This window comes from Mus caroli, unplaced genomic scaffold, assembly GCF_978045245.1.
Source record: "Mus caroli unplaced genomic scaffold, Mus_caroli_1 scaffold_2, whole genome shotgun sequence".
Taxonomy (NCBI): Eukaryota; Metazoa; Chordata; class Mammalia; order Rodentia; family Muridae; genus Mus; species Mus caroli.
In genome coordinates this window covers 147,136,999-147,156,621 of record NW_028227257.1, presented here as the reverse complement: position 1 = coordinate 147,156,621, position 19,623 = coordinate 147,136,999, and the positions used below count along the sequence as shown (strand labels likewise).

The 19,623-nt window shown below is 51.7% G+C and overlaps 1 protein-coding gene across 1 annotated transcript in view; it reads right to left on the bottom strand.

Annotated features, from left to right (window-relative positions):
- Window positions 1-19,623, bottom strand: part of Mvb12b (multivesicular body subunit 12B) — a 158,527-nt gene that overhangs the window by 4,888 nt on the left and 134,016 nt on the right. The window contains exons 8-9 of the mRNA XM_021153581.3: window positions 18,638-18,693; window positions 15,969-16,028 (exon numbers count right to left, since the gene is read on the bottom strand). Of these exons, the coding sequence (XP_021009240.1) occupies window positions 15,969-16,028; window positions 18,638-18,693 (116 nt within the window). The remainder of the gene's footprint in view (window positions 1-15,968; window positions 16,029-18,637; window positions 18,694-19,623) is intronic.

Below are 19,623 nucleotides of genomic sequence, written 5' to 3'. Positions count from 1 at the left end.
TAAGTCTGGGGTGGGTCTGAAATATCCATTTTCTAGTGGCTTCTAGGTGACTGGAGTTGGGGTCAGTTCTGAGAGCAAGCCTGACCAATCACGTGACCAACATGACCACAGTGATGTAGGAAGGGTTGGAGCGGGAGGGCCAGAGGCTAGACTACGGTGGTCAGGTGGGTGATGGTGAACCACGAGGAGGATCTAGGGACAGGTAGGGTAGGGTATTGCACTTTGAAAGCCAGCAGTGATTCTCAGATGAGGGAAGGAAAAGGCTCACATGGTACCAGCAGGGTCAGGGCTGGAGACGCTTCCTGAGCTGTTCAGAAGTAGGCTGTGCTGTGCCCAGCTCCCAGGGCAGAAGGAAGCCTGTGGGGCATTGGAACTTTCTTCATTTAATGCTGTCTGGTTGGCCTGGCCCCAGCATATCCTAATCTGAGACTGGTGCTGGGCAGATGGGAACTACAGCCTTCTGGGTAGTGGGTGGGTGGGGGAAGCATGGCTGACCAGGCAGTGGGGCCTCCGTGTGTGGGGTCAGGGGTCTGTGCCTGTGGTGGCTGGGCATAGGAGCGGGTCTCTCGGAGGGGCAAGGACCTGCCTTCCAGTTCACCGTGAATGCTCCTTTCTTTGCACTCTGGCTTGTAGTGGAGAAGGAGCGGCAAGCACACACTTGCCTTTTCCTGCGCTGCAGCCCAAGCACACAGAGACCCTGGGGGCTGGCACCACGCATGGATCCCTCGGCCCCCGCCCTCTCCCTGGAGCTTTTTCCTTTTTAGGTTATACTGGCTGGAAAAAGTCACCTCCCCCACTCTTGTTTTCCCTAATTCCCCAAATGAAATTTCAACATATGTCCCCCGACATAATCCCCCTTAGGCTGCGGATAACCTTCCCACAGACGAGGTCCTCCACCGGGGATTCTTCGTCCCCAAAATGTTTGCCCAAGAGACTAGGGCCGCTTCTGGAAGCCCTTTCACTCCCTTGGGCAAACAGAGAGTACCTTTGAAGGTGGATTTGAGCCCAGGCCTGTTTACTCAAGACATTAGTCTCCTGCATAAGGAAAACCTGCACTTGAGTACAAACAGCAAATCCTTTTTGAATTAAAAATATTTTCAATTAAAAAGCATTTGGTGTGCAGAGCCCAGTCTAGCTGAGCAGTGAAGGGCAGGGTGCCCTCTGGTGGACACAGCCTGTCATCGCAACTGTAGTGCTGGCCTGGCCTAGGAAAGAGATATCACTGTCAAAGGCTCTGTAGGGGACTTTCCCAGAGGCCCCAGGACCTTGTAATAGACAGCCTCAGGCCTCTCAGGCAGACAGGTCAGACAGCGGGTCACGATCTCCAAAGCCCTTGCTCTCAGGAGACTAGCACTGTGTTAGGAGGAGGTGGCAGCATCATAGAGGCTAGGTCACTGCAGCCACCAGGGAAAGGGGTGACTAGCTTCTCCTGCCACTCACAGAGGAGCTGTGGGAGTCACTGGGGTGATCTGTGCCAACACACCCAGCAGTGCTTGTGCCCAAGAGGCAGATATGGAGAAAGCAGCAGCATTTATGAGAGGTCCTGGGTCCTTTGAATGATTGGTAAGGGGTGGGCAGTAGTGGGGGTGGGGCTGGCATGCACAGGTTGGACCTGCTCAGGCCCTCGTCCTCTCCTGATTCAGTGCTAGTCACATCCACAGGGGGCAAGGCAGGCAGGCAGGTTTCTTTCTAGCCCTTTGCTCTGCAGTCAGGAAGCAGGCTGAGGGAAGACCTAACTTCCTGAGACTCCAGAGTGAGGCAGGACAGTGCTGGTCCTGGCCCAGAGGGAGCCTGGAGCAAATGCCGAGCTGGACAGGTGTCTATGCCCACCCCTTGATGGGCTGCAGGTGGGAGACATGGGGTCAGGTGACAACCAGAGCCAAAGCAGGTGGCATGGCAGCAGATCACAGAAGGCCCTGGAGTGTAGTCTGGAATAGCAGAGTGATGGTTCAGGGGTGGAGAACAGAGGAGGGAAGGCCGGGCTTTCACAGATCACCTAATGCCAGGGCAGAGGGAGTAGTAGAGGCTAGACCAGACAGCCCAGGATAGCTATGAATTCAGTCGAGCACAAAAAGGTAATTTATTAAAACATCATAAAAGTTCACTTACTATTATTGTTTTTAAAAGACAAGGTAGCCTTGGCTCTAAATCCACAGAGATCTGCCTGCTTCTGAAGTGCGGTATTAATGGCGCGCACCCCCCCCCCCACCCCCCCACAGCTCGAGGGTTGACATTTTTTGGACCTCAACCACACCGTTCTTGAGGATGAGCTTTGTAAATGACTGTGTGGTGAGAGAAGTTGAGAGGCAGGACACAGCAGCCGCCCGCCTGCTCTTCAGACCTCCCTTGGGCTATTCCATCATCCCCCACCCCCCAGGCACTGCCACAGCCTGCATTCAAACCTGTGTCCCATTTGTAAATACACCTTAGACCTCAGCCCTTCCTCGCCCACAGCTCAGCCTCCAGTGAGCCTCGGTTCTGCCAGGTGCCCTTTCCACTCATGGGCTCCGTGTTCTCCATGCTGTGTCTTGGACCTGGGGTTCAATCCTGGGGAAGGATTGGGGTGGGTCTGCTGTGGGCTGGGCCTGCTGTGGGGCGGGCTTGCTGCACTGCATTTCTGGGATGGGCTAGCTTAGACTTTGCATCTGCGCTCTAACAAGGACTCTAGATATTCCATTTAGCATGCAGGGCTGGGAACTTCTGGACCCATGCAGTCCTCAGGCAACCAAAGGGCAAGGCTGAATGACACAGAGAAGGAGGACTCTGGGGTCCATGTCTTGTCAATGTTTTCTATGTGAGTCTGTACTGGGTGACAGCAAAGCCCAGCAAGAGTGTCCCAGGCAAAGTTGGGGAGCTGGGTCTCTAATGGGGCAGGATGACCAGCGCCACAACAGTGAGCACCCCGGTTTCTGTCCTCTCTCCATGTGGACACTCAGCAGAGTCACACACTACCTGACTCCCATAGAGCGACCGTCAGCCTCCGTGCCTCACCTGGAGAGAGGTGTACACTTCCCAGCTAGGCAGAGGATAGAGGCTGCCACACCACAGCGGCAGCAATATCACTGTCAATGGGGACATTTCATGAAGCAGGTGAAAAGCTCTATACCACGGCTATTAAAAGTTGAGAGTGAACGACAGGCAGAGGAGCTGCACGGCTGAGAACGGGGGAACAAGCTTCCTCTATGGATACAGAACAGCCTCCCCTTGCTGTGGTCCCACAGGCAGGCACCTGTGGGTGGAGCCTGCTTGCTGGGGAGGCCTGGGATTGGGCAGGTCTGTGGAGATGTATGTGTGTGTGTGTATAGGTGAATGGAAGCCACAGTTGTGGTTGAGATGGCATCTCAGCATTCACCTGTACATTAAAAACTGGGGGAGGGGCTGTCTGTAATGCTGGAACACCCCCTCCTCTACGTCACTGCAGGAAACATCTGAAGAGACGCTGCCTTCAGGCAGGGAGTGCAATGCCGCATGGGGTGTCCTGTGGAGGTCCTGCCCCACTCCATCTCTGCTACAATGTAAGTGTTTGTCACCTCTGCCTGGCAACTTTTTCTAGCTCTGCTTGGGGGATTGCTGTACTTTAACATGTGGGATTAAAAAGTCCCATAAACCTGAAGAAAAAAAAAAGTGGAAATCGTCCTCTGAAGGACCAGCAAAAGCCAATGGCTCACCTTGACTCTGGTTCTGCACAGGTTGGAGTGTTGACGATGGAGCCCTGACAGAGAATGCAGACTTGAAGAGCATCTCTGCGGCAGCTACAGTTCCACAGCTCTTTAATTTCCATGCTGCGTGCTCCAGGCCACCATGCTAACAAACTGTGGTAGCCACTCTCAGGTGCTGCAGCCTCCAATAAAACTCAAAAGATGGAGCAGCATTCTGAACCTGTGGGCCACCCCCACCCCCCGCCAGCAAACCTCCACCTCAAAAATGTTTACAGTAGGATTCATAACAGTAGCAGAATTACAGTTATGAAGTAGCCATGAGATAGTTTCATGGTTGGGGTCACCCTGACATGAGGAGCCGTACTAAAGCACTGCAGCACTGGAAGGCCAAGGACCACTGCGATAGACACGCCACAGTCATTAGAGAACTTCTCTTCCAAGGGAGCTGAGTTTGAATCCCAGCACCCACACTGGGTGGCTCACCATTCATAGCTCCAGCTCCATGGGGTCCGATTCTGGCCTGTGAGCACACCCTCACACACACGGCACACACACATGCAGATATACAAGAGGCAAATACAAAACCGCAGAGCCGGGCAGTGGTGGCGCACGCCTTTAATCCCAGCACTTGGGAGGTAGAGGCAGGCAGATTTCTGAGTTCGAGGCCAGCCTGGTCTACAAAGTGAGTTCCAGGACAGCCAGGGCTACACAGAGAAACCCTGTCTTGAAAAACAAAACAAAGCAAAACAAACAAAGCCACAAAGACAGTGTGGGGGGCTGGAGACTCAGAGCATGGTGGGGGAAAAAACAGCCATGTCCACAGGTGACTGAAAGCGGCCCTGAGAGGCTGCACCCATCCCAGTGAGATTATGCAGGAAAGAGAAACACAGGGCCAATTCTCAAACAGGAGAAAAGACAAACACAGGGTAACATAACGCCACTAAAGAGGCCTGGGGACCTGGAAGGGCCAGCTGAGGGGAGGGGAACACCAGGAAGGGGACAGGTGCTACACTACATGAGAGGTCAGGCTGCTGGTCTGTGGGTAAGGTGACAAGGACAGCGACATTACTGTTGCTTCAGTTCAGGAGAGGCCTGCTCCAGAATCACAGCCAGCACCGGGATCATCCTCTATACATGCGGCAGATGAGAAGGCACAAGCAATGGCCCTGCTGATGGAAGTCACAGCGACACACAACACCCAGCCATGTCCTGAAAACCAACAGGAGGGGGCTGGGCATGCAGCTCAGTCGGTACAGATCTGGCCCCGCACACACAGGGCCTAGGTTTGATCCCCTGCACTGTAAAAACCCGGCATGGTGCTACCTAAAACCCAGCACTGGGAAGTAAAGACAAGGGGACCGGATGTTGAAGGTTAGCTAGATACAGAGTTTAAGGGCAGCCTGGGCTACTTGAGACCCCATCTCAAAAGAACAGCAGAAAGAAACGCACGAGAATTCATTAAAGATACGCAAAGACCTGGATAAGCAGGTGGACATGCGTGTAAAACGCCACCTGTGATTCTGTGCAGTCTCACAAAAACAGAACCTTGGGGAGAGGTGTAATGGCCCCTTTAGGGCTGGGCTCTCCAGAGTCTCATTCTCTATGGGTTCGGTGCTTGGTGGTTCTTGTTATTACTGCAAGGAGGAGTTTCCCTGATTGGGGGATGTCAGGCCCCTCCCCTCTCAGGCAGATGGTGAGATGGCTCAGCAGGTAAAGGTGCTCGCTACCAAGCCTGATGACCCGAGTTCTATCCCTAGCACCCACCTGGTGGAAGGCTGAAAACTGCCCTCTGCCCTCTGTATGCATGCACCGCAAATTAACAATGTACCGAAAACTGTTGAGGGAAGATGGAGTGGTGGTGGCACACGTCTGTAATCCCAGTTCTGAGGTGGAGGGAGGCAGGAGATTCATGAGCTCAAGGCCAGCCTGGACTATACATTGATCGGGACCCTCTCTCAAAATAAAACAACACAATAGTTGTACAATCGCCCCTCCTTGGAAGGCTGTAAGGTTCCGATGGAATAATTATGCCTCTAATTAGGAAAATCCTGGGGGCACACAGAGAACTCAACTAACCCACTGTATGTGAGAGTGAGGCAGCACAGAAGGCACGGGAAAGACGGGAAAAGATACACAGAGAGCTCACAGAAGAAAATGATCGGAAAACTGCTTAAACCTTAGAAATAACGCCAGCTCTTTACTTTCCAGTACAGGCCAAATGGATCAAGGAGTTGGTAAGTGTTTAATATTTTAGTATTTTAAAATATAAAATACAGAAGGGAATGTGGTAGTTTTTATTGTAAAAATGCCATGAAAACAGAATCCAAATCATTTACCCAGCCACAAGGTTGCCATTTTTAAAGGATAAAGGGCTCTTAAAAATAAAAGGGGAGGAGTTTGCCTGAGAGGGGAGGGGTCAGCCTGAGAGGGGCGGGATCAGCCTGAGAGGGGCGGGATCAGCCTGAGAGGGGCGGGGTCAGCCTGAGAGGGGGAAGAGTCTGACATCCCCTCCAATCAGGGAAGCCCCTCCTTGTAGTAGACAAGAACCACCAAGCACTGAACACGCAGAGAATAAGAGACGGGAGAGCCCAGCCCTAAAAGGGACATTTGTGTCACACCCCTCAGCAAGGCTCTGGGATCTGTGAGGAAGAGGGGACTGAAAGACTTCAGAAGACTTGCGGGTCTGTTGTTCTGTTCCCAGCTTAAGTTGGGCGGCTCATAGCTGCCTGTAACTCCAGCTCCAGGGGATCAGACACCGCTGGCTTCTTCAGGTGCGCTCGCGTGCATATGCCACATCCCCATGTAACTAAAAGTAAATTCTTTAAAAATAAATAAAAGCAGCCAGAGGTCCATGGTAATATCATGGTCCCAGACACTAGCACAGAGGACATGAGCTCACAACTGTACGGGTGTGCTAAGGCCAGGGCAAGCTCCAGCCAGCCAGAATCCTTGCATCAGGGCTTAAGGTGGACACGAAATCCCACTCCTAGATGAAAAAATATTGGTATTTTCTAGCTGCTGGAAGAGGGGGAGTCTTTGTCGATGAGACCTCTTGTGGAATGGCCACACACGGGCAGATTACTGTCACCGAAGGCTAGTTGGGCAGCACAAACTGGACTCAATGGAAAAACAAACCAAACCAAAAAACAAAAGCCAGAAATCTCAAGGTTGGGTGGGAGGGTGGAAATGGGAGGAGTTGGAGGCTGAATATATTTAAAACACATTGTATGAAATTTTCAAAGAATCAATAAAAGTATTACTCAAAAGCAAATGAAAAGAGGTTGGGGAGAAAAAAAATGCCTTAGAAGTGGTTCTCAACATGTGGGTCGCAACCCCCTTGCGGCTCAGTCTTCTCACAGGAGGTGTATATAAGACATCCTGCGAATCAGATGTTTACATTGTCATTCATGACAGGAGCAAAGCACAGTTATGAAGTACTGACAACATATTTTATGGTAGAGGGTCACCACAACTTGAGGAACTAACTGTATTAAAGGATTGCAGCATTGGGAAGGCTCAGAACCACTGGCTTAGAGGGTAGTGTTTGCTGTGTGCATATGAAAACCCGCGTTTCACAGAACTCACACAGCCAGGCTTGCCACTGTATTCCTGTGATACCCACGCTGTGCAGCAGCAACAGGAGTTTCCCTGGGTCTCACAGGCCAGCTGCACCAGAGAACAGCAGCTCCGGGTTCAGTGAGAGACCTTATCTCAAACGTTAGGTGGAGAGTGACAGAGAGGACACCTGATGCTCACCTCTGAACTCTGCACAGATCTCTGCATGGGTGAGTGCACCCCATGCACCCCACGGAGGGAAAAGGTGAAGGAAAGGGAGGGAAACCACCAGGCCAGGAGCATCAAGTAAGCAAGCAGTGGACAGCCAGTGGTGACAACAGACCAGTGTGGGGACCGTGGAGACCGGCGTCTCTGGGCTGGGCTGGAATGGAGAGAAAGATAGCCTGTGCTCCTTTGGTTGGGGCTTAAGTGGGCTCATCTCCATTCAGAAAGCAAACTAGTATTTCCCCTTCTAAAGAAAGCCATACCCAGGGGAGCAAAGCCACACACACAGCAAATCAAGTCACACACACTGAGATAGAGTCACTGGGGATGACCTCAAATTCACTCAGCAGGTGACTGGCTAAGTACATACATCAAGGGCATGGCATGTGGGATGAGGGTGCACCCCACAAAGCCACACACTAACCCCCCCCTCCCGGTGCCAAGCATGCGGACTCACTGAGCTGTCAGTCAGAGGGGATTGCTATACAGCTTACTGCTGTTGCTGAAAGACTTGGAGGAGTCCAGCGAGAGCTGAGTGGAAGCCTCTTCCTGGGGTTCAGCCCTCAGACTGACAGAAGTGCTATGTGGGCTGCCAGTGTGCGCTGCCAGGGAGAAGCAGTAAAAGTCCCACTCAGCCGTGAGGTCTGGGAAGCACCACGGAGGACATCATGGCAAGATGCACCCTCGGGCAGCAGTGGCACCTGCACCTTAGAGGTGACCAAACCTCCTCGTCACTTAAGGCCTGCTCAGTATGAGGAAACTCATGCCTGTGGCTGGTGAGGCCATGGGCCCTAGACAATAATTTCCAACAGTGTTCTAAATCCTTCCCCTCAGGCCCACAGAGAACGTAGCTCTCACTCTTCATCCACAAAGCTTCTTTTCACAGAAGACAAGACCATTACGGAAGCCACAACTGGCCAAAATGCAGAGGTCGTCTGACTGTGGGGTGCCCAGGCTCAGCTGATAAACATATAGAACCTGTACCCTAAAGATTCGAGGAACATTGCAGATGGCATGGGGAGGCTTGGGAGGGGGGAGACTGTCAAAGGCAGAGAGCCAGGATGCCAGCTGCAAGATAGTTCTAGTGCCTGTTAAACCTCAGCAATGTGGCTGCTCGGACAAGACCTGCCCAGTGATGCCACTAGCTGACACGGAAAACCTCACATGATTCCAACACTAGAGGAAGAGCTATCAGCGACTAGTGACTGCTGAGAGATGAAGTGCCAGACTTCTATAAGACGAGCCCCCTGATAGGTTAAAATCCTATGTGGTCAGCCAATCCGTGTGGTCATCCCTAAACACAAGCCAAACCATCAATTCTCAATGGACTCAGGAGAGAGAGTGTGTGTGTGTGTAATTGAAGAGGTCATGAAGTTGAAAGGGAGTGGAAGTGTAGTGATAGAAATACAGTATATAAAACTCTTGAAAAAGTGTTTTTTTTTGTTGTTTTGGTTTTTTTTTTTTTTTTTTTTTTTTTTTTTTTTTTTTTTTTTATGAGGCAGGGAATGCGGCCAGCAGAAGGAATGGGCTGCAGACTGCATTTTGGCCAGTTGTGGCTTCTGATACAGTCTCCATCTGCTAGCAGCAAAAACCACCTCTTTGATGAAGGGAGGGCCACACTTATCCATGGGCATTAGGAGGAAGGACTTAGAGTGTGCAGGAGTGGGGAACAGGTTTCAGAGCTATGGTTACGGCTTGCTGGTATAACAATGGTTAGATGTGTGTGTCTGAGGTAGGCAGCTTGCTGGTGTAACACTGGTTAGATGTGTGTGTCTGAGGTAGGCAGCAGGGGAGATTCACTCTTTACTTCACATGTTTCTGAGTTTGTATTTTCATGTGTGTGCATGGGTCTGTCGGGAAAACACCAAGTATTGAAAAGTTGATGCCTGGACAGGAAGAGATAGCTCCATTGGGAAAGCATCCACCATGCAAGCATGAGGAGCTGGGTTCAGATCATAAGCGCCCATGGAAAGGCCAGTGTGAGCCTAGTGGTGGGTAAGCTCAGTGGTGGGTGAGAGATCCTGGAGCACACTGGCAGAGCCTAACCTAGCTCAGTCAGTGAGCTTCAGGCTCAGTGCAAGATGCTGCCTCACAAAGTGAGGCACAGAGAAAATCAAGGAAGACCCCCATCCCCACAATGATCTCCAACTGGGAGGAGTCCTGAGTCTGCTTCAAATGGTGCCATACTAGAGAGGTCCTCTTCAGTGGGAGAGGAGGATTAACGCTGGTCTGCGGCATGACTCGTGGGTGCATGCCTGTGGTTAGCAGAATGTGGCAGTGAACCAACCGCCCTCACACTTTGGAAGGCATCTTTTATGCCTTTAGAAATGCCATCCAAGCCACCTACTAGGTTCTTTAACAAATTTAAAAGTTTCTTTGTAGCTGTAGCCACTGTACAGCGAGGCACAGGATAAATTGGCGGTCTGCTGACTGCCACACCCCTGCCTCACCATGCACTGTCTTTTGGAGTTTCTTTGTTTTGCGCAGGAATGGTCTCAAGCCAGTGTGATCTCTGTAAAATTTTGGACAGCAGCCGGGACCTTGGAAGAACATACAGGAGCATATGACAGTCTACTGGATCAATCACACTTGGTTCACGAGGTAGGAAGTTTTGCTTTTCCAAATATTTTGCCTTCCTGGCCGATAATAAAGCTGTTCAAAGAACACAGGGTGAAGAACTAGCAGAGGCAGCCATGTAATCCAGTGCAGTTCAAGACATGACCAGTAGATGGTGCAAAGGGACCACATATTTCTGTGACTGCAACTCAACCATCATCAAATCAGTTCACATTCCTAAGCACTAGGAATGCTTTCCAAAAGCAGAAAGGAAGGAACCACTGGGCTGGATCTGAGCACTTTGCTGTGATAAAGTTGGGACGCTGCCATTTCATTATGAATGCAACCCTACCTGGCCTTCCTCCAGCAGACCCGGCTCCCCAGCCCACCCTAACCTCGTGCATTTGAAGAGGCCCTAACAAAGTGGACATCTAAAAGTTGAATTTGAAAATTCTTTTAACCTCACGCTGCCAAATGTGGTTCCATTAATTTCACCTCTGAGTAGTGACGTAAATGCTATCGGGATCAGCCCCAAGCTAAATAAGCAATAAGCCCCATTTTTCAACACACAAACACATAAAGATGTCAGCTCAAACTGTTTACTAATTAACACTTAAAAAGACACAAATTAGATATGCGTGGCTAAGAGCAATTATAATCAAGACGAATTCCTCTAGTCATTTGGGAACTGGAAAAAAAAAAGCCTAATTGCTGGAACCAATGTTTTAAAAACTGAAATCACGCCAGTTAGCAAATATGTTCATTTAAAGAGTATCTCACGTGACTACACTCCTGAGGCCTGACTACAAACTCGAGAACAAGGATAATATTTAGGGATAAAATTAAAATTTTAAGCTCTCTTAGATTTATAACTTCTTCATTAAATATGTCTGCAAACAGCAGCCCATAAAAACCTGTAGCAATTAAGTGGTTAAATGAGCTGCCTCCCTTGTCAATTTTAAGGGGTGATTAATATTAGATGGTCCCTCTGCTAATGAGACTCTCCTTCTTCAGCTTCTAAGTCCTCTGAAAATGGAGGCTGTCTGTTCCACCAGGAAGCAAGGTAGGCTAATGAGAGAGCAGCTAGCCACAGCCCCATGTACCCTGTGAAGGGTCTGGGTGAGCCTGTTCACACAGAGTCTGCAGAGACTGGCTTCCCTCACCGGGCTCTCTCAGTCAGGGGCTGTTGCTCCTGATTTAAAGGGTCTGTGTCGGATGAGCCTTCAACGCCTGCATCTCGGCCCTTGAGCCCTGGGATGGAGGCCCATGTCGGCATAGGTAGGTGGAAGGAAACAGAGGACCAAGACAGCCAAGGCACGCCCACCCTGGCTGCGACAGGGAATCCATCAGATGGAGAAATGGGACAACTGCTTACAAGGGAAATAAAGAGCCGCGGAGACGGGGAATATTTATATGCCCATCTACTCAGTCAGAGGGAAGATGCTTCATCATGGACCGCTGTGGAATTGCATTTTTTTCCTCGCTCCTCAATGGAGCAGCTTGTGCTGGGTTTGGGGGTGGGGTGGCAGTGTGGCTTTGTGGGGACAGTAGCAAGAAAACAAGAAGGAAGACATACTGTGTCAGGCCAGAAAACTTTGCTGTGACTCCTTGGTCACTTCCCATGGGTAGGAGGGACAGCAAAAATCACTCTATTGCCTTGACCCAATTGACAGGTATTCTGCTGAGGCCTCTGAAGACAGCAGGCAGGCGTGTATGCCAGGCTGAGAGCTGAGAGAGCGCCAGCATCCGGGCTGAGTTACTTCACTAATCATGGCCTCACTCATTTCCCACCACCCACGTCTCGGTGCACCTGAGTGCTGTGGTTTTTGCGTTTTCCATGACCCTGCTCCTTGCCATCAGGCTGCCTGGTGGTAAGCGCTTGAAGCACCATCTTTCTTGTCTTCCTGTGATAGAGGGGCTGTGTGTGCCACACTGCCAAGAAGCTCTGGGGATGAGAGCAGAGGCACTTGAAGGTCTCTGCCAGCTGGAAAGTGTCCAATAGTGACACTATGCTATGGGGCACTGTCCCGTGGGGCCTGCGCTCCAGCTGGGGTTGAGGAGGCAAAGGGACTCCCCAACTCTGAGGTCTGGGCATGGATGCAAAAATGAGATGATCACTGGATTCCTGCTGGCTTCTAACAAGCGTTAGGCTCAGAGAGAGAGACCCTGGCTCAAAAGAATGAATTGGGAAGGTGAGAGAGGAGGCCCCTGGAGCCACCTGCTGGGATCCTTGTCTGGCCTCCACACTCATAGGGCCTGCACAGCCCTCTGTGAGTTCAAGACAAGCTAGAGTTATATACTGAGACCCTGACTCAAACCACAGAACAACTATGGGTAGGTGTGGCATCTAACAGAGGCAGACTGGGGACCTGCATCCTGTCCATGATACCATATCACTTAGATCGGCACATGGTACTTGACCACAGACATGCAGATTCTGCAGTGTCCAGCTCATGACACCATGTCACCTCTACCATCAACATATCCACAAGGGGACATGTGGAACTTGGAGTCTGAGTGCTGATTGGCTGGTCATGCTGCCAGTTAGGCACGTGCTTCCTTTGTGTTCCCTGCCTACGGGGATGAACCTTGCACTCTTCCTTGAACGTGTACATTGCCCGTGCAGCACCAGGGGAATTGGTGTATGTTCAGGCTATGGTGGCACCTGCACCAGGCAGGTATCCTTGCTGGCAGCTGGCATGAACTTTTGGTGCAGCCATTTGTCTGAGATCATTTCTAACCATTCCTGGGCTGACAGGGCAGCACCTCCATGGCAGACCTGCTGGGGAAGGTGGGTGGCAGATGGGGCTGAACTGAGCGACAGAAAATCCCCATGGCTAGGCAGGGTGTCAGGAGCGCATGCTCCGTGAAGTGGTTGGAATAAAATGGCCACCACAGGCTTGCATATTTGAATGCTTGGTCCCTAGTTGGTGGAGAGTTTGGGAAGGATGAGGAGGCGTGGCCTTGTTAGAGGAGGTGTATCACTGGGAGTAGGCACTGGATTCAAAAGCCCAAGCAGGCCTAGTCTTACTCTGCCACGAGATTATGGATCAGATGGCATGCTCAGCTACTGCTCCAGTGCCAGGCCCCCCGCCTGCCTGCCACCATGCTTCCTGCCGTGACGTTCATGGACTGACCCTCAGAAACGTAAGCCAGCCTTCTATGAATGCTTTCTTCTCTAAGTTGCCTTGGTCATGGTGTCTCTTCATAGCAATACAACAATGATTAAGATACTCAAGCCGGGCGTGGTGGCGCACGCCTTTAATCCCAGCACTTGGGAGGCAGAGGCAGGTGGATTTCTGAGTTCGAGGCCAGCCTGGTCTACAAAGTGAGTTCCAGGACAGCCAGGACTACACAGAGAAACCCTGTCTCGAAAAACCAAAAAAAAAAAAAAAAAAAAAAAAAAAAAAAAAGATACTCAGTCTAATGTTGGATGGACAGACTGACTAGCTGCCCTCCAGCTGTGCCCAGGAGGCAGGCAGCAGGGAATAGGCCTATCAGGCCCCTTTTGCTCTTTGTGTTTTCCCAGGAGCCACCTGCTGACAGTTTAGTTAGGGCCAGGGACTCTGCTGCTCACTCACCCTCAGTCCAGGTTCCTTTGCAGGTGACTGGACACTTTGCTCCCCACTGTGGGAAGGAGCCAGGGCAGGATCTTAGGAGATGCTCAGGTCTTTAGCCTGTGCCCCAAATTCACAGGTGGTTATTTGGGCCAGTGAGATGGCTCACTGGGGAAAGAGGCTTGTCGCCAAGTATGAAAACCTGACTTCTGTCCCTGGAGCTCACATGATGGAAGGAGACGACAGACTTAAGCAAGTTGTCTTCTGACCCCACACACTGTGTCAGGTGCCCACTGTCATAAAACAAATAGGTAGATAAAAATTTAGAGGTAATCCCTTGCCATAAGGATTCTTTTTGTTTAGTTTGGGGGCTGTGGTTTGACAAGTGTAACACAAACAGCAAGCAGAACACAGCTAACAGGCTCTGGGCCTCTTCACCAAGGCAGCCAGGCCCCCAGGGAATGAAAGAGAGAAACAGATGTCCGACCCAGGCAGCACCATGCCAGCCGGGGACACTTGCTCTAAGGGACGATGCTCCTCCACCTTCCCTCATCCTCCATAAAGCACCTTTAGTGTAACTCAGCAGCAAATGCAGGCCGGCCTTCTTACCACGACTAACAGTGAGAAACAACAAGGCTCTGACAACTCCGATGGCGTCCCTCAGCTGCAGACCTGGACGGGTGGACACTGCCTCCTGCCCCAGCACTAGGAAGAGGTGGATGGTGGGGACGGGTGATGCTGTGCACTCTGCAGGCTCAGGCCCTGCTACAAACCCAGCCGTCTCAGCAGAGCCCTGCTGGCATTCCCATTCCTATGCCACCTGACAGAGAAGGCTCAGAAAAGCCCAGAGAAGGGTTGGTTGGGATCAAGCCCAGAAGCTCCTTCCAGCACTGTCCCCAGCACCTGATGGTGTGTCTAAGAAGCCACACCCCAACTCAGAGTGCTGAGGTAAAGAAAATACACCATATGGACATGCTTGGCTAGGGGCCAGCCCCTGGAATAGAGGGAGAAGATTTGGTGTTGACATCAGATGCCCCAGCCTGACAATGAGGTTTATCTACTCACTGCATCCAGAACCCAGTTGGACGGGCCTTTGAGTCGCACTATTTCTATCCACCTGGAGAGGTTCCCTTTGAGGGACTTCCAGCCATAGGATAGGACTAGGCCCTAATCTTGCCTCTACAAAAGAGGAAAAATGTCACTTGGTCACACGGGTGAGAAGAAGACAGCCCCAGATTCTAGGGTAGTGCCTCCAGTAAGAAAAAGATGATGCTACCAAGGGCCAAGGTGGCAGGGGCAGGGGTGGAAAGGAGGGGCAGGATACTGATGCCCCTTCCTCAAGCATTCAACCCCAGCGCTGGGTACCTGTTGCCTCCAGAGCTTCCCACCTGTCCACACAACACCGCTGGTACCTTTGAGATGGCTTCCTCTATTACCCCAGCACAGAATGGGATAGCTGCCTGGGTTGGGCAGCCAGGCTGTTCCAATGTCTGCCTATGTGACCCTGCTCTATCTATCTCTGCACCTGGAGCAGGCCACCCTCTTAAAGCCTCCCCTGGTCCCACGGGCTTCTTCCCTAGAGGAGGTCTGCTGGGTTCCTGGCATGCTCTTCTTGAACAGATGGACTGCAGAACCATTTTAAGGGTAGATGGGAAATTCTGCACATCAAATTTCTAGCATCGTGGCCAGCCATTTCTGCTGTGGCCAGCAAGCAAACAAACAAAACTGTAGGTGACAATCAGGTTTTTATGATTTACGGAGAATCAAAGACAAAGGAGGAGGTTTTCGTCTTGTTTTTGCTTTGACAGGTTTAGAAATTTGTTGTACTGCATTGATTCAATTTTCCTTGATTCCAGCCATCTTTCAATAATGCAGCCTGCTTCTGCTGGCTGGGTACATACGAGAAAACCCCAAGGAACCGCGGATATTGAAATGGTTCTGCCATTTCCATCTTTGAGACAAATGTTCCTCTCTGAGGAGCTGTGGTGGCAGCACGTGACTGTGGCAGTCTTCCCTGCACCGAGAGGATGTGCAGACTGGTGCTGGCCTCTGAGCAGGCCCAGCGAGACCCCCATGAGACCCGCTGTCTCAGGCACCTGATCCTCGTGTCTTTCTTATGATACCCAGATGCCATCAAATCAGCCAGTCACATGGGGGTCTGGATAAGTTTGAGGGATCTAGGCTACTCTTCTGGATCATAAAGAGGTTTGACTAAATCTCTGAGATGGTCCTGGTGGCAAATGATGAGACAGAGAAGGCACTAGTCACAGTCTATGTCAAGGGATGGGTGCATGCAACGTGACTCAGAGTTTTTCCCTCAGAAGGGCTCTTGCACCCATCTTTTCTAGAACAGAGCCCCAATGGACGGACAGGGACCCTAGAGGAGTGAGCAGAGCCCCGAATCCATCATGCTTACCTCCTTTTCAATTTCCGCCAAAGACTTGATGGTGATTCCCAAGAGATCAAAGGGCTGCATCTGAAAAGACAGAGCAAGTTGCCCTTTTTAATGGCTGGAGAATGCCCTCCTTGCTTTTATGACACTTGTGATGTCCTAGCCTCTTACATTCCCACCCCCTCCCACAGGGGTGGTATTGTGATGTTCAGTCATTATGGGGTCCAAGGAGGAACCACAAAGACATGGTAGGATAAATCTTTGTATGCTAAGACTGCTTTGCCACCTATCCACAGCATTGAGGGGCCAGCCTGGGGGGGCGGGTGAGGGGGTCATGGCCTCCTGGAAGGTGTGCCTGTGGCCAATTACCTCATCCTTTCTTCTGCTACAAAGGGAGAAAGTGAGTGAGATTTCTGCTTTTGTGATGGAGTATGGGGCTGGAAGTGTCTAAATCAGCAGCCACCTTGACTGCTGTCTCTATAGAACAGTGTCAGGTCTAAGGAGTTCCCGGGGGTCTGCAGTATACAGGGAAGCGTCAGGTGGACTTCAGATCTTTGGCAGTGATGGAGAAGGGGATCCCTGTCCATCAGGTCAAAGGAGGCGAATGGGGCAGTTTTGCGCATTAATGGGGCTCTGCAATCCGATGGACAGTGGGACATTTCTTGGCAAATACACAGGCCAAGAAGGGCAGCTGGAGGTCCAGAGAAGCCTGTGAGACACACACAGAGAAGCTGCAGGCTCCTTCTGGGTACACTAGCTCTGTATTTCCTAGGAGTAGCAAAAGCCGGGCTTTCTGCAGCCTCACCAGCAGGGAAAGCTTGAGAGCCCCACAGAACCCAGGAGCTGTGGTCAAAGTGCTGTGGTGGGGGTAGGGCTGGTGTCTGCACAGGGCCAGGGGGTCCTGTGGGGGAGGGGGGTGGGGGAGGCTGGAGGGTGGCTCTGGAGTCCAAACTGGCTGCCTCATGGTACAGGATGGGTCAATCTTGTCTGTCTGTCTGTCAGCCTGCCTGCCTGCTTGCCTACCTACCTATTCAGTTAGCTATCTATAGAGAGTATGTGAGTTTGAGGCGGCTTTTAGGAGTTGGGTCTCTTTCTACCTTGTTGAGGCAGGTTTCTCTCATTTCTGCTATGCTTTGCACTCCAGGCCGACAGGCTATGGCTCCCATCTCTTAGGGGTGCTAGGGTTACACACGAATGCCACTGTATCTGGTCTTTTTCTGTGAATCCCTGGGACCAAATTCCAGTGATTGGACTTGTGCCACAGGCCTTTTACGTGCTGAGGCATCTGGACACCCCGTCACCTTTACTTTAAAAGCCTGTTAAAGTGGCCTGGGCAGGCCCTTCTGGCCTGGCTGCAGGGGGATTAAGCAGAGAAGTGCTTGGAAGAGCTTAACGCTGGGCTTGGCCTGCATCCGGGGGCCTTGAGCGCTCCGCTGAATTGGCAGCAACATATTTGTGAGGGCGAACTTGGGACAGGGCCACCGAATTAGACCCTGAGCTCCTGGGGCTGTGCTACCAGTAGCCACAAAACAGTTTGGCTGTGCTGGAGACGCCAGCCTGCGTGGTGTGAGGACGGGGCTGCCTGCCCGCCTGGCCCAGGAGCCAGCAGAGGTCCAGCTGTTGCATCATTAGGCTCTAACTATTCCACTAAACTTTCTCAACTGGAGCTGGTGAGCAGGGCAGAGCAGCCTCTCCCAGGGAGCATGGGGGAGAGTGCCAGCGTCTCCATGGCAACACAGCCAAGTGGCTCCGCTGAAGTTCCTCAGGCTTCCTGTGTCACGTCAGGAGCATTTTTCAAGATTAAGCGCTTACCAGAAGGGTTCAGAGGAGGCCTATTATATTTCATAAAAATGGAAACAACAGAGCAGGTTGGATCGCCAGCCGGGTGGTTTTAAACTGGGTCCAAGAAAAACACTGAAGGGGTCTTTAGCTGGGCCAAACTAGGGCCGTGGTGTTTAGTGATGCCTCAAAGCAATCTTCCGCAGGAAGGATAAAAGCCAGAAACAAGTTTAGCGACCCAGCACACCTCAGGCTTGCATAGCTGAGAGAGGGGTGAAGGGGGTCCTGAGGACCAGGCACTATCGGAGGTGTGACTCCAGGAGGGGATGTTGCTCAGGACAGGGCCCTGGCTGTGGCTGGCACTGCTCGTGGTTTGGCTACTGGCCTCTGCTCTTGGCTGGCTTACCCAACCCTCTGCCATTCAGGAGGGCTTAGGGCTCAACATGGGCAGAGCATAGGCAGAGGCATTGGCCCTCCGTGCCATAGTGGAGCATGCAGTGTGCACACAGAATACGGCAATGACAGTGGGAACTACAGCCAACTCCATCACCATGAAGAGAAACCAAGGCCACATGTGGTGGCACAGCACTAGGGAGAAGATCTCTGAGTCCAGTGACAGCCTGATCTGTATAGTGAGTGCCAGGCCAGCCAGAGCTCTATGTCTCAAGAAAACCCAGTAAGCCTGGGGGGTGCATTGTTTAATCTTAGCTCTCAGGAGGCAGAGGCAGATGCATCTCTGCAAGGACAAGGCTGGCTTGGTGCACAAAGCTAGGCCAGCAGGGCTGCATTGTGAGACCCAGTCTCAGTCAGCCAGTCAGCCAGCTAGACATAGCTAAGAGTAGCTCATGTACACGGAAGCTGCAGGATTTCAGGTTGGGGTGGGAGAGGAGGAGGGGGTCATACATAAAACTTACACTTTCTGGAATGCAGGAAAACTTCTCTGAAATCATAAAAGGCACACCATCCATTGCTGCAAGAGAAGAGAGGAGAGGAAGGCACTCAAGACATGGTTGCTGTCCAAGACTCTAAGATACAAGTACAGAGGACCAGTGAGCATCTGGCTGGAGGCAGCTGCTACCCAGGGCACGTGGCTGGGAGCTAGAGTGGGACAGGACAGGGTGTCCCCTGTTCCCAGTGACTACATTCGACCCAGGATGCAGATGTCTGCACGACTCCTCTGAGTATAGGCAGTCAGTCAGGGTACGTACGCCCAGGGCTGGTGTGGAAGCCCTTTCCTACCCTGGGCCGGGAGTCTGACCTATATCATAAATGGTGACAGCAGGAAGAAGTGGTGCGTGGGTGGGAGGAAGCTGGCAGAGGCATGTTTTTGTTCATTCTCTTGGCCAAGCCACAGATCCCCTGGGTGGTGTTGGGTGCTCATTGGCCTCCATGGAAAACAAGTAGTTCCGTGGTCAGATGGCTAGGCCTGAGTTCTGGCCTGGACTTGCAGTGAGCATCTGAAGTCATGTATAAAAGACGTTTGGCTAATGGCAGGGAGGTGTGTGCTCTGAGTCTGCAGGGAATGTGCCCAGGCCTGGAAGAGTGAGTTCAGAGTGTATGTGGGTGGGGGGCAGGGGGATGGACTACAACACATGCTCACAGTCACTGATTCTTTGTCATGGCTTCAGGGCTGAATTAAGACTTGCCCCTGTGCTTAGTTTCCACAGGACATGAGGAAGGATGTGGACCAAGCCGCTTGTGAGAGAGAAGTGCGGGGCCTGGGAAGCCACTTCCTTCCTGTATGTACCATGTGCCTTGCAATCCATCTGTGTCTAGATCTCCACCACCAAACTGGTGGCAATATTGCCACAGAGGAGGAACATGTGGTGCAGGCCCTCACAGTGTCACCCGTGAACAGAGAACCCAGCTGCTGACTGAACTGAGGCAAAATTCAGCTTAC